Source organism: Epinephelus fuscoguttatus, linkage group LG6 (assembly GCF_011397635.1).
Source record: "Epinephelus fuscoguttatus linkage group LG6, E.fuscoguttatus.final_Chr_v1".
Taxonomy (NCBI): domain Eukaryota; kingdom Metazoa; phylum Chordata; class Actinopteri; order Perciformes; family Serranidae; genus Epinephelus; species Epinephelus fuscoguttatus.
This window is the reverse complement of record NC_064757.1, coordinates 33,847,824-33,863,114: the sequence shown is the minus strand read 5'-3', so window position 1 is coordinate 33,863,114 and position 15,291 is coordinate 33,847,824. Positions and strand designations below refer to the sequence as shown.

The window sequence follows — 15,291 nt, the reverse complement described above, 5'->3', positions numbered from 1 at the left end:
AAAGGCAGCAGGTATAGGTCATGCCATTTTCTTTATCTTGATTAATTTTGCACATCTGTGCTGTCATATTTGATTATGTGTGCACGCAAAAAAATCAAAGCTACATTGCATCCCCCTTGTTAAAAATTAACAATTCGACCACTGATAAAAGGCAATGTTGTTTTACAGCAATGAATTCTGATTAACAGATTAAACATTAGGTTTTGTTGCAACATGTCAGTTTGTTCATCCTGTATTTAACCCTTAGTACTGTGTGAACATTGGAAATAAATCAAATTAATTTACACCCCCTCTCACACATACGCAAAGGGATAAAGTCCATCCCATCCGCAAACATTAATGAGTAATCTTTACAATGAGCATGTCTCTCTCTTATGGGAGGTCACTCCAGCAGCTGCACTAGTCTTGCAGCGATCATTTGAGAGTCAGATGCAAGGATTTTTTACTTACATAAGCCTGGATTCATAAGCAAAACCACAACATTCCTGAACTTTGAAGAGAGCTCACTGTCTGGCACAACATTTAGGTCCAAAGAGAAGGAGGATTCTTTTTTTTTGAAGATCTCATTCCAGGGAGGAGAATGATAAAGCAGGTGCTGATAGGGATCGTGTGTGGTGCTGTCGTGCTGACTGTGGGCATCCTAATTGGCCACTATGGCATCACCAAGAGCAGCAGCTCCGCACCATCCTGGGTGAAGGATGTGGCGAAGGATGTGGACGAGAGCTTCATTGAGAAGTTCTTGTCTGATGTGGACACCATCCAAATTCAAGAAAATCTAAGGTGAGCTGATCAAGTTTACACTGTGTTGGTCAGTCAGTTAAGGTTTTTTATTTTCTCAAGTGATAAAATAAAATAGGAAGTCAAAAAAGGAGTTAAAGTTTGGATTGTAGAAAATTTCAACCTCTATACAAGCAACTTTGAATTTGTGTCTCAGTGTATAAAACCCAAAGGCTCATGTACATTGTATATGTCTAAATATTTCTTGAACAAGCTCCAGTGGGTCAGTTGATCCTTTCATGGCTTCCCCAAGGATCCACTTTAAATTCCTCCCAACCCTTTTATAGACAGTACAGTATCCAAAACATCACAGGATCAACCCGTTCTCTATCCTCATCTCTCTCCACAGGGAGTTGACCAAAGTGCCTCATATGGCCACCACAGCTGGAGACGAGCAGACAGTGCAGTATATGCTGAAGAGATGGCAGGACCCTGACACTGGTCTGGACCAGGCCTGGAGAGAGGAGTACATGGTGTACCTGTCCTTCCCGGACCCTAAGAACCCCAACAAGGTCACTGTGGGTGAGTCAACGGATGAGTCAGTTATGGTGTTAGAATGAAAGTGGGGACAGTCACACCGTCCTGCTTCATTCAGCATGTTTTTAAATACTGAAATTTATAATTCTTAATGGAACAGCGTGTAGGATTTAGTGGCATGCAGTGAGGTTTGCAACCAGCTGAAACTTCTCTTGTGTGCCAAGCGTGAACTCCTGGCTAGAATTCCTTTAGTGTTTATTGTTCAGGAGGTTTTAGCCAGGACCTGAATTATTTGCAGATGTCTCTTCCTCTCCAAAACAAATGGACCTGCTGATTTAAACTGGTTAAAAAAAACACTAAGTAAAGCAGCTCTAACGCTACTCATGGAGGGGCTGCTAACTACGATGGCCGACGTGAGTTGCCCTGTCTAGAACCAGTGTTTGGTTTGTCTGTTCTGGGCTACTGTAGAAATATGGTGGTCCAACATGGCAGACTCCATTGATGAGGCCCCGCTCCCTGTGTAGATATAAATGGCTCATTGTGACGTAACGAAAAGACAAGGATTCTTATTATCAGGTGATTATACACTAATGAAAATGTAGTTATAACCCAGTCTCACTCCGAAGCCATCGAAATCCGGTGATTGGTTAGTGACTTGCAGCGTCAGACACTGGCAGTATAAATGACAAAACTGGCAGTATAAAAACAAAATTGGGGAGTGCAGCAAAATGCCGCCCACCTACTTTTGTTTATACAGAATGCACCTTTTTTGGGGCAATGGGGGGCGTGAGCAAGTAACAAAATATGTAGCTCAGTGTGTGACGTAAACAGTGATGTGGGAGGGAAGCCGCGGCTGGTCAGTCCTTCAGCAATTCTCTCATAAGTCGGCCCGTTCGTCACCGTTCCTGTCATCTGACAGTTAATGGCCTCTTTGTTTGTGAGGACAAGGAGGGCGCGCAATTCCGTGTCTCCCCAGTTGCTCATCTTTACAGTGTCTGTCAGGTTTGTGTTTCCCTCTTGCTACTAGCTGCTCGCTAATTCCTGCTATCAGCTGTTTCCTGTTTATCCACTGCCAGTGGCTCGCACATGTGGCATCATCAGCAGCTCCTCCCACAAGTCTTCAACAGCCCCTCCTGTTGTGGAAGGCCGTCTTGGTCTGTTTAAACTAAAAGGGTCCCGCCAATATGACTACCCTACGAGGCGGAAAATTGGGCACCTCGGATCAACTCGCCAATCCGGCTCTGTGTGTCTAAACGCTCGTAGCTTGCTGGCAAAACAGCCCCACATTCGCGGAAAATCTAGCAGTGTAAAAGGGGCTATAGTTTAACGGTGCTCGGAGGTGTCAGGGTGAAACGCGGCAGGACAAGAATGAGAATAAGGTGGTGAAAGTCCGAGTTGGACAGGTGGGAGGGTTTTGGTGGTTGTGTCCAACAAACATCGACTTTCACCCGCGACGAGTGTTCCCGCGACAAGTGTTCTTGTTCTTTTTTCCTAAATCTAACCATGCACGTTTGTTGTTGAAGGTAAAATAAAAAATGTTTAACTATGTTTTTATAAGTTTATAACCATCTGAAAATATGCATTTTTTTTTTAATTATTAGAACGAGCTGTTCATATTTACATACAGAGCGGGTCCTAATCCACTGAGTCAGACATGTTGTTCTACATTAGCCCAGAAAAGACAAATCAAACACTTGCTCTAGGTAGGGCCGTTTGCATTTTCAGGTTGGCCACCATAGTTCTCCACACCTAAGCTCTATTGACACGCTTGGCACTCTGGTCAACTTTCACTTCTGCAATGTCACCGCTAGATGCCATTAAATCCTACACACTAGACCTTTAATAAAGTTATCCTTTAATCACAGTTTAAGAAAGTTTGATGATAAACTGTAATTAACCGGTAGCAGGTCAAACACAATGAATTCATGGAAATTGTCCGAAGGACATTTTACATTATACGATGGAGTGAGTTTGACTTTATTACATGTGTTGTATGATTTACTACATCGAAAGCAGACTAGTCACCATGAGTTGTTCATTTCAGTGGACCCAAAAAATAAAGTGCTGCACACTGCCAGAGAAAAAGAGAAGAATTATATTTCGGACCAGAACGATCCTGAAGTGGTTCAGCCATACGCTGCATACTCCCCTGGTGGAAATCCAAAGGTAAAAAAGCCATGTCCTGCATATCTTTTGTTTGAAGATCCTTTAAAGATCTTAGATCCTTCAGTATCTAATCACAAGCAGTTGCTTTATTGCATTTAACATTCTCCTGGCTGGCACCAAGCAAAGCTGACTGATGCATGAAATGTAAAAATCAGGAAAATGCCTATATAACATACAATTTAACTTTCAAATACTCCAAAGGAGAGATTATGAAAGTGGTACACCAGCTTCTTACAATAAATGTATTTAGTTGTATGGATAGAGCAGCCCTACAGAACAGTATGTGCCCCATGATGCCTGCGGGTCCTGTTCTACAAAGTTATTTTAACCTCAAAGCACTGCATATGACTCTCTAAGTCCTTTTTTGATGTCAGGAATATAAATATAACTTCCTCTTGAGCTCATTTTTACCCCACTACTTGTTTATCTGTCTTTTTTCATTATGCCCTCCAGCATTTTATTTTTTATTTTGAGTATAGTCCTTAAGTTATTAATACTTCAAAGCACTATGTGACATTTAGGGGCAGTGTAAGTACAGTGTATGATTGTGTTCTTTGTGTTTTTGAATATTAAGATAATATACTAAAAATAATAACAATAAAAAGTAAATCTAATTTCCTCTGTAAATGATCATTTCCCTACTTTGGGTAGGCTCATGTAATTTTGTTTTTGTATAGGTTTGTTTTTAAGAGAAAGCCAAAGAAGACTTTTTAAAATAAGAATAAGACAACCTTTATATTGGAAACCAAATCCGTAGCACTAAGCCAAACTCATGAGGCCATAAAGATACATCTGTGCGCCACACAGAAGCTCACAAATACAGTATAGAAGAAGCATCCTGTATTTTATTGCACAGATACAATATACAGTAGTATGGGCAGGTAACCCTATGCATATCCTGTGTTTATGGGGCTTCCTGTTGAAATGAAGCATGCATAATTTCAGGGAAGTAACTCACTGACACCATAAAAATCATGATTGTCCCACGTCTGTCTTATGCAACCTAACAATAGCGTTCATGACCTTTTGCTCCTTTCTTAACTTTCTGACTGAGGACAGATAAGGGACATTTACCCCTTGTTAAATAATGTGTGAGTGGTGGTGCACCAAAATTAGGTCTGGATAACAAAAACACAACAATTATTATTTTCAGGTGATTATAAACTAATGAAAACATAGATGTGCATATTATACACCATTTCTGCCAAGAGATGCCACCAAATCCCACATGCTTGCCTTTAAAAAAGAAAAGAGGGCAAGCAAAACAGAATGAAAATATGTCATGATAATTTGGAATGATCATTTCTCATTTTTTAGTCAAGGTCAGACAGGACTGGTGGCTTACTGATGCCACAAATATGCATTTCCTAACCGGTACTGCATCCTCGAGGCTAAAACATTTTGTTTGTCTTATCAAGTACTGATAACACTAGCACGTTGTGATGTAAACTGAGTCAATAAAACAACAAGAGACCATCTGTTAAGACTGACAAAGAGCGGTTGATCTGTGATGTTATCTGTGACTATCTATTTCAGGGGAGGAGGCAGCCATATAATGAGGCTTGTAATGAAAGAGGAGCCTTTTATAAATCTGCAATCAGTATTATAAAACAGTCTTTTGTTGGTCGGCATCATGTTTGATGCCGACCAACACAGCACAGGAGTTTAGTGGAATCATTCTCAGAGAGCAGTAAAATGCTTTAGAAGACTGGGGAAAATTAAATAAATATGTTGTATATGTTGTGTACATGCAGTATTTCTTACAGAAAAATATTGTCCTATCATGTGTAGCTTAACTTTCCTCAGTGAGGATCTGAACTGTTGATTTTTCGGATGGTTTTAGGGGAAACTGGTGTACGCCAACCAGGGGAAGCCAAGTGACTACCAGCTGCTGAATGACACACTGGACCTGAGGGGAACCATTGCTATCACCAGATATGGCGGAGCAGGAAGAGCTGCGAAAGTGAGTTTTTATTATCCTCTTTGCATCTGGTTCCCGTTTATAAAGACAAGCAGAGACTGTATATCCAGCTCTGTGAAATAACCACAGATTATCTGTAGCTAGTCCATACCCATTGAGTACAGCATACCATACCATGACTTAGTCATACCAAAAATTAGAAATCACAACAACATTGGGCCACAGGGGGAGCCACAGCGATCGGTCACATTTCAGCCATTTTTAAGCATTTTTCTGTTGTTATAGCGCCACCCAGTTGTCAATTAGAGTTAAATTTCACCAGTCACCTTGAGGCGTCCTCTTCTATATATCTATCAAGTTTAGTAAAAATCAATGTGGCGGTTAGACCTAGATAAGAAATGAGCTCTCTAGCGCCCCCATTTTGTTTGATGGGGTCAATAATGGAGGGGTCCCCTCAGATTATGTGTGGGCATATGCCTACAAAGTTGCGTGGTGATGGGTGAAACCCGTGAGATGTTATACACCTTTATGTGATGAGCCACGCCCTCTGCAATATTCATTGCCTTATAGAAGCTCAGTTTTAGTAAGTTTTCCAACTTTTGCCAAGAGGGAACTTTAGATATTGGTCCCTAGATTATGTTCACCCAGTTTCATGCAGATCGCTCAAACTTCCTAGGAAGAGATCAATTTTAAGTGTTTTTCAAAAAATTCAAAATGGCGGAAAATCTGTATAACCGGAAGTTATAGGTTCTTGATGCAGATTTGTTCCTCATGAGGAGAGGCATCTCTGTGCAAAGTTTCATGTCTCTATGGCATACGGGGCATGAGATATGCCCATTCAAAGTTTGCAATTTCAATCGGTTGCTATAGCGCCCCCCCTTTGGCCAATTGATGTAATATTGCTTCATTCGCATCCTCCCATGACCCTCTACCACTGTGCCAAATTTCACATGGATTGACCAAGTCTGTGAGGAGTTTTCGTCATTATATAGTAAGATGTCATCATGAAATCATGCAAATCCAATGTCTAACTTTTATTCTTAAGAAGGTATACAACCAGTTGTGTTACATATTTCCACATATGAACTACATAGTAACATGCAAATTAACATATAAATAGTTTGCAAAAATGTACATTGCTCATTTTTTTCTTGGTGGCTGGGTTGCGACTCAACAATGAACGCATTCATGGCAAGACTAAAAAAAGGCAATGGCCATCAGTAGAAATGGTTGCACTACAATGCTTCCAGGTGGAAATGCCTGTTACGAAAACTTCAATGAAAAGTGTAAATCATTAAATTATGACATAAAATTCAGTTTATAATAAGCTACCATGTGTGTCTCATGTAGGCCATCAATGCAGCACCCTATGGAGTCATTGGTGTGCTCGTCTACACGGACCCTTTGGACATCAACGACGGTCTCATGTCAGACATCAATGAGACGTATCCTCACTCCTGGTACTTGCCACCCTCTGGTGTGGAGAGAGGTTCTTTTAAAACTGACTATGGAGACATGCTTACACCCTACTTGGCTGCCAAAGGTAACCAACAACTCGTGTAAAAATGGTACATAATGCAATATTGTTTTTCTTTTTTATTGTGTGCTTATTGCTGCTGCACTTTGGCTCCAATACAGTCTGAGGAGGGGCTTTTACAAGAGCTACATAAAGCTTCCAACATGCATAAGTATAAACAACAAGTCATTTAATATTTAACTTTTCCATATAATCTCCACATTATGAATTATTTTCCAGAGGACACTTACAGAATTCCAATCAAGAACATCACAGGGATCCCTCCCATTCCAATTCAACCAATCGGATTTGAGGACGCCTACACGCTCATCTGGTTTGTAAAGGGGCAAATCTGCTTGTGGAATTAACAAAGCTCAAAAACGTTGGCAGTGAGCTCATTCTGACTTGTTTTATCGCTGGTCATTTCAGCGCACTAGGTGGGGAACCAGCTCCAGATACATGGAGGGGCGCATTCAACTGTACCTACAACTTTGGCGGCCCAGGGTTCAAGGATGATTCTGTTTTCAAAAGCAGGTACTGCCACACCAATTCAGGCACCAGCTGTTTTTAATGCACCTGTTTGATGATGCAGCAGTATAGCAGCGGGACATGTCTTTGTCTCCAGTCTTTGTTGCTTCATATATCTAAATTTAAACCTCTTTTCCAGTGATGTGAAACTAGAGATATTCAACTATGGAGAGATGAAGAACTCCTCCAATGTGATGGGAGTTATTAAAGGAAGTGTTGAGCCAGGTGAGACCGGAGACCGAGTCCTTATCAGCCATCATCTGTTTGCTGCTTGTAATGACTGTGCTATGTGTGTACTCTGTGTGTGTTTATGTCCACAGACAGGTATGTGATCTATGGGAACCACAGGGACAGCTGGGTTCACGGTGCCATCGACCCAAGCAGTGGGACAGCAGTCATGCTGGAATTGACCAGAGTGCTGGGCAAGAGGGTCAAGGAGGGTGAGGAGAGTCAACAGTGAATGACTGTCTTTTTTGTAGTCCTGAATAAACAGTTAATCTCTGTTCATCTATGTGGCAGGCAGCTGGAGGCCTCGCAGGTCCATTATCTTTGGAAGCTGGGGAGCGGAGGAGTTCGGCCTTATTGGGTCTGCAGAATACACGGAGGTGATCTGCAATTAATCTGCAAGAAGAAATAACTCTTTCTTTGTAAATGAAAAGATGGATTCATGAGCAATACACTCAGGAGTTTTGCTGATACAACCTTTATTGGTCTGATTTGGCCATTAGCTCATGGTGGCTAATGGCTAATGTTAGCAAATGTTAGCAAACTTTAGATGGATATTTCTGTATCACAAATAAGGCAAGACAATTTTATTTATAGAGTACATTTCTTTACAAAGATAACTAGAGTGGCAGATTACATATTCTTGCTGCTTGTATACATGCCGACAATGACAAATATGATCTTGTCCTTTCTTTAGCAATACTTCGCCAAGCTCAGTGAACGAGCTGTTGCTTACATCAATGTGGACATAGCTGTTTTTGGTAAGAAGCCCCGCCTGCACTAAATGAAAATGATCTAATGCTCTGTACTACTAAAAGTCTTTGGGTTCACGTCACTGTGTGGATTTCAGGGGCGGCACAGGGGGCATGTCTCATATGTCCAAGTTTCATATGTGCCTTGGCCCTTGGTTCATCTGGACAGATGCAGCCATTGTAGTTTGACAAATTATCACCAGTTGCCTAATTTGTTAATTTACATTGTTGCTTGATTAATGATTGATTTTTTTTGGTCCTTGGATGTTTGTAGGAATGTTCTTGAAACCATCTTGTTGACAGGCATGAATTATTTTGTGGTACAAAATGTTAAGTGCGTGGACAAGAATTCCTACAATGGCTGCCACTGTAGGCTGCGTTCACTCTGCAAGCCTTGATTGATGCTAAAAAAAACCCCAAAAACATCTTCCTCTCCTCAGCCAACGCCACTCTCAGAGCTTCTGGGATGCCATCGCTACAGAACGTCATCTTCAAAGCTGCAAAACAGGTGAGCTGTTGTCAATTAAGGTGTTTCTCTACAGCTCTCTTTTTAGCAAAACCATTGTCCACACACCACTTTAATGTCACATTAAAGTATATTTGTTCTCCAGGTCAATACACCTGGACTGGACTCCACATCTCTGTACGACAACTGGATCCGATATGCCAACAAAACAAGCCAGGCCCATGGACTTATTCCCAAGTAATGAACTACAGTCATACCTTTCTAATTTCCTCAAGTACATTCAGTCCTGGGAGAGGAGTTATCACGGTTTTTATTCCAAACCCCTTATTTCTGCTTGAAAGTTTGCAAAACCACAGTATGTATGGCAGGTTTTTAGCTCACTGTTGACCTAGATCAAGAACTCTCATTCACAATTTGTAGTGGAGAAGAACAAGTAAATGAGTTGACTTACACCTTACATACAGTATCTAGTTTATCATCTATATCATGAGTCATATATGTATGTTTTCCCGCAGAAATTTCAGGCCTGTCGCACCCTCAATAAAACATACTTTTTGTTTCCTTGTACTCCTCTGACAGGATGGGATATCTGACAGGAGCAGGGAGTGATTACGCTGCCTTCGTCCATTACCTGGGTATCCCCTCCATGGACATTTCATACACGTACGACCGGGTATGAAAGACTCGCTGCCTTTGATTTACTGTGATAGATTTTTGTCTGATGCAATGTGAGTGCAGTATGTAGACTGTAGAACCTTTTATGGTAACAATGCTAATTTCAGAAGTTTTTCACCTGTAATACAGTTTGATTTTTGCACCTAAATATTAAGACCAAGAAATGCAGCAGCAACAAGCACAACAGATCACTTCAATCTGTGGTATCATATGGATATTTTTCTTCATACAGACTAAAACAAGTGCTCGGATTTATCCTGCGTACCACACAGCATACGACACCTTTGACTACGCTTCAAAGTTTATTGACCCAGGTGAGCAGTGACACCTCTCATGTCATCACATATTGGATTTTCTTGTGCAGCCAGTCAGTGGTAGAAATCTAACATTTTATGCCATTGTACTGCAGATTATGCTTTATTTTGTGTTTTATCATTCAAAATGTTGTATATTTTAACAAAAAGCCTCATAATTCTAAATCTCATTCTACCACTGTGTCCTCTCAGGGTTTGTCAGTCACCAGGCCGTTGCCAGGACAGCAGGAAATGTCTTGATCCGACTGGCCGACAGCCTGGTGTTACCATTAAACTGCAGTGACTACGCTGAGACTCTGGGTGACTACCTCAACACAGCATTGGAACAATATCAGCAACAGCTGCAGGATAAGAACATCTCCATGGGTGAGGAGGACAGTTACATATGTTTTAGGGGTGCAAGGGAATATTGCAGCACACAACACACACTGATAGAAATAGTATGCAGGTAAATTAATTGTGTCCAGATTTTATGTTTTAGTATGTCAGGACAAGGCTGTGTCTGGTTCACATGGAGCAGTGAGTGTTTTTATGGCTCAGCCAAGGCAGCTGGAATAATCACTCCCTGCATTATGTCCGATACTGTCTCTGACTGGAACTTGCATTAACCCAACTGCTCTATGTAGCAAGACATACCTGAAGTGCTGAAACAAAGTTCAGAGAGGCTGCACAGCTGATCTGTGTCTTCTTTCAGAACCACTAAAACGTGCAGTGGACAGCTTTCGAAAGGCAGCTGCCGATTTGGACCAGGAGATCCATCGTTCGGACCTGGCAAATGAAACGTAAGAGCACAAACTCACATATTGTTAACTTCTTTGCTTGTCCATATAGCAATTAATACCATGTGTCTCTCCATCTCTCTTCTTGAAGACCACTGAAGGTCAGAAGCATCAACGACCAGCTCATGCTGCTGGACCGAGCTTTCTTGGACCCTTTGGCCTTCCCAGATAAATACGCATTCAGGTATGAAACATCAGTCTGATAGCCTCAGGGAGTGCATGTTGGATTCTGGGGCTGTATGCAAAATATAAAGATGCCATGTGCAGTTTGCTGTGTGCACTCCACTTGATGGCCCCAAGGTATACATGAGACATGAATATTGACACACAGTGGCAGAAAGTAGTTAAGTGATCCAGTCTCTTTTCCTCTAGCACCACCATGTGGTTGACATTTGTGGTTTTGTCTGACATGTCTTAAAAACAACTGGATAGATCTGCTGCTAAACATTAGCATGTACAGTATATTGTCACTGTGAGCACGCACAAACCTAGCTAGCATAGCTGATTCTTGGTCTTGTCATGAAGACACCTGTAAAGCATTTATTCTATAATAAATTCCCTTTTATTTATTACACATGCTGCATTGTTGGGGGTTCCCAGAGCTGTTAAACTCCTCTCCTCATGCCATGATATGGACCATGACACTGACTATCTGCGTCATTGTGGCTAAGCATATCTCTGTTAACTGTTCAGCTGCCTATCACTGTGTCATCACTCTTTATATGTTACACAGGCATGTTATCTGGGCTTCAAGTAGTGAGGGCAAGCCGACCTTCCCAGGCCTGGCTGATGCTTTTGCTAATGCTGAGTCATCAGGAGAGTCCAGCGCCTGGGACAATGTGCACTACCACCTATCAGTCCTGAGCCAGGCCATTGAGGGCGCTGCCCACACACTGACTAACGTCATATAGAGGACGAAGGAGGGAGGAACCGCACTCGCTGAGGGATTTTTTTTTATTTATTTTTTGATCAGGTCGACCATGATGCAACTATTTATGGATGACATTAAGTGAGGGTATTTAGGAATCACTGAACAGAGCTCACCATCAGCCAGCAATAATGTATATTGTATCTTTGTCACAGGAATAAAATATTTAAATATGATGAATGTTTTTTATAAAAGCACTTCATTAAAGCTGAACCACTATTAAAACGGATGGTTTTTTTTGTGTGTGTATGCCAACTATTAAAATTTGCTCCCGCTTATATAGGTTAAAAGTGCCTGGTTACCTGCAGGATACTAATATCAGTCTTTCTATTAAGTGAAAAACAAAAATTACAATAACAAAGAAAATGTCAATACAATTAACAAACATTCACCTCAGTACAGCCATGTCCTTATTAAAGAAAAGCTCTTTGACCTTGGTCATATTAAAGGAGCTCTATACAATATTCAGAGCATGTCTACAATTCAGAAGTTGTCTGCACATGGCTCTCAACATGAGGGTGGCTGAGCCAGCAGCAGCTAACAGCATTAACAGTGCTGACAGAGCCAACAGTGTTAACATGACAGGGGAACGCAGGGTAAACACTATGCTTCAGTGCCACTATCGTGCCGACCCAAGATCAGCGCTGAGTAGCTAGCCAGTGGGATACATACATGTGACTAACATTCAAAAGCATTCAGACCACAACAATGAACAGAGAAGCTTGGATTACGACACACGTACAGAGGGAGCGTGACTTCATTCTCTGCTCAGGATGTCATTACTCCCCTTTATCTTTACATAGCAAGTTGTGGTTGGTAAATTATGTCTAGACCAGCTTTTCAATGCATGTTAGTATCTAACAGCAAACTAAAAGTTTCCTGTTCTCATTGAAAGATCTCTTTTTTAAATGATCAAAACTTTAGGGTCGTGACCATGGCATATGATGGTATTTTTAATATTTCAAAGATCAAACAGCACATTTTTGCTTGAGCAAGAATGAGTCACAATAAATAAGGGACAATGACTTGCTGATTATTCAGACATTTACGTCATCTTCATGTGCCAGAACCATTTCATCTAACAGGAGCGGTAGACAGTTGTACCCCTGAGCTACCAGACTGTCTGTGAATGAGGACATAAGACAGACACTGCAGAGCCATTACAGCAGAATGATGCAATGTAAATTTACTGGATTTATGTTCCAGAAGTTAATAGATTCCAGTGCACATACTGGGTGGTGTGATGTTTAATTTAGAAAGACTGGTGCAAAGCTTTGTCATGAAGGCCCTTTTAGCAACATTTGTCAGCTGCAGGATATCTGGCTATCAGCACTCTGATATGTAAATGTTCACAGCGACATAAGATGACTATCTAAAGAAACTTAATCCCCTATACTGGAAATGCAGGTGCAAAAAATGCAAATCTTGCACTGACAGACTGACAGACCGCATCAAAAACCTGCTACGGGTCTCAACTGCATCCTGTCGCAGGTCTGGATGTGGAGCTGCAAAACTGCCTCCTGCCACCAGGGGCCAGAAAACGCTTTGCGACAACCTCATGGGCCTAGTCAGCATTTGGGATTACAAGTGTGGCTGTCACAAAGGCTGAGTGACAGCAACTACACACCCAGTGAAATCAGCCGTCTGGAAAAGGGAATTAATTTCAAAGATTCATCACATGATAATGCTGCCAGTAATGCTTTAAGCCTTGATAACAGTCATGACATGTAGTGAAGAAGTGTGGAAAGATAGAGAAAAGCTCCAGGGAGGAAGAAGCATGAGAAGGTGTCGAACTCTGACCACATGGGTTCTTTACTTTCTTTGTTGTTCAGGCTCTCCTGGAAACACAGATTTCTCAGGGACTGCTGTTTTTATCCAGGCCTCTTCCCCTCTGGTTAAAGTTTACAGAGTTAGTCACACCCATCTGAGTCCTTTGAGCTACTGCAGAAACACAACCTGGTGGTGACACTGATGTGTAATAAATAATAATGTGTGTTTGTTGGGTAGGTGTGGGTTTAGCGTTTATTTTAACCCTGATTGCTCTACAAAAAGATGTGTCCCTTTGGTTTTGGTTATTCTTAAGTTAGAATCAAGATTACAAAGTTGGGTCAAATGAAGTTAAATGAAATTTAGCAGCACTGTGAGCTTTAAAATGTGCATTCAATGCAACATGAGACACCTGACAGAGCTCAGGTGTATCACAAAAAATGCAAATGTACTATGTCAAACAAAGACATGAGTTACAAGGAACTGACAGGGATATGATAGACGTGCAGATACTGCCGCTGTTTTCATTAGGGTATATTTATGTTATGTTGTCTGCCCAAACCACTTTTTGGATGTTACCTAAACTATACACTGACCTCATTAGTTCAGGATCTGTATTTCAGTGTTGTGCCGGAATGACTGGCTGTTTTGTTGGTGACACATTTATGGACGTTCCCCAGTATTTTTAGCTGGGGAATATTTACAGAGGATGGACTCTCTTTTTAGCAGTGCTGTACTTGACATTTACACAGGTTGACATTAATATCTTGCAGAACTGCCCAGAGCAACCAAAGTCTGTCTGTTCATAGCCACACTGAGCAGTTTCGGTGGTGCAGCAGAAGCCAGGAGAGGAAGCACGTTGTAGCCTGAAGGTTCCTCACATGCCAATCAGTGAACAATCTCTGTTCTCAGGCTTCCTTTTGTGACGATTCGTCAGCTGCTTCCTTTATTGTCTGTTGTATTATGTGTGTCATCAGAATCCTGAGTTTGTGGTGATGGACGTTGGCCGTGGACGTCATGTCTCTAATCCATGGTTCCTGCAGATCCTTGAAAGGTCTTTAAAGCATTTGATTCATTAATCTAAAAATAAGGATTTAGGTGCTAAAACGTGTGAAATCAATCCGTCGAAAATCTTAAGAATGCTAAGACATGGGAAAAAGGATTTCCAACTTGGCATGATGGGAGTCAAGGTCATGGAATCCCACATGTACAGTCACAAACTTGGCCAACAAACACCAGGTATTCCCCAGTTCTGTTCTATCCTCGTCTCTTTTACAAGACAAAAAAAAAAAAAAGTCACGTTTTATGTCACAATAAAATGGTCTCTCTGCCTGAAGGATGAATGAATTGGTTCTTGTCATTGTGCGTAGGTGTTCTAATATTTCTACGTCTCCCTTCAGAAAGAGATTGTTAATCTCAACAGGACTTACCTGGTTAAAAATGGATTAAACAATAAATAAATAAATACACATTTAAGCAAAACTGGTCCCTAACCCTTAGCAGCTGACGTCGGTTCATGATTTTTTTTTTTCTTTTATAGTCCTGAATTTTGGTTACTGTTAAACTGGTCTTAAAGTGCATACTAAGTGGCATTTAAATAGTCTTAAGAAGTCTTAAATATAATTTGCTGTAAGCTGTCAGAACCCTGCTAATTTGCTTTTACCAAAACACATGTACACACAGCAGGGATTGCTGTGGTGCTAAAAAATGAGTAGGCAGCTAGCCATGACTGAATGGATGAAACTTTTAGTTAAACATTACTTTTTAATATGACTTTTGTGAAGGACCTGTATTTAATGTGGAAGTCACACGTGACTGATAACTGGCTCACTTCAGGGTCAGTAACAGTGGATATCCAAAATGCAGTAAGAGCAGTGAGGTGGTTAAAAACGAGGACTTCCACAATATCTGTCAATCAAAAACAAAAACAGCAAAGGCAGGTGTTACTCGCCAGTCGCAGAGTTTATTCTTTTAAATATACATAGACTTTTTCCCCATAT

The 15,291-nt window shown here is 41.1% G+C and overlaps 1 protein-coding gene across 1 annotated transcript; it reads left to right on the top strand.

The window, feature by feature from the left end:
- Nucleotides 1-395: 395 nt before the first annotated feature.
- On the top strand, nucleotides 396-11,749 carry naaladl1 (N-acetylated alpha-linked acidic dipeptidase like 1). The gene is made up of 19 exons (XM_049578740.1): nucleotides 396-780; nucleotides 1,127-1,299; nucleotides 3,299-3,420; nucleotides 5,264-5,383; nucleotides 6,692-6,884; nucleotides 7,098-7,191; nucleotides 7,287-7,391; nucleotides 7,525-7,610; nucleotides 7,706-7,825; nucleotides 7,905-7,990; nucleotides 8,308-8,371; nucleotides 8,803-8,870; nucleotides 8,974-9,065; nucleotides 9,408-9,501; nucleotides 9,736-9,817; nucleotides 10,010-10,183; nucleotides 10,512-10,599; nucleotides 10,688-10,780; nucleotides 11,330-11,749. The coding sequence occupies exons 1-19, from the start codon at nucleotides 581-583 to the stop codon at nucleotides 11,505-11,507; spliced, it is 2,232 nt and encodes a 743-aa protein (XP_049434697.1). The 5' UTR covers nucleotides 396-580; the 3' UTR covers nucleotides 11,508-11,749.
- Nucleotides 11,750-15,291: the final 3,542 nt, after the last annotated feature.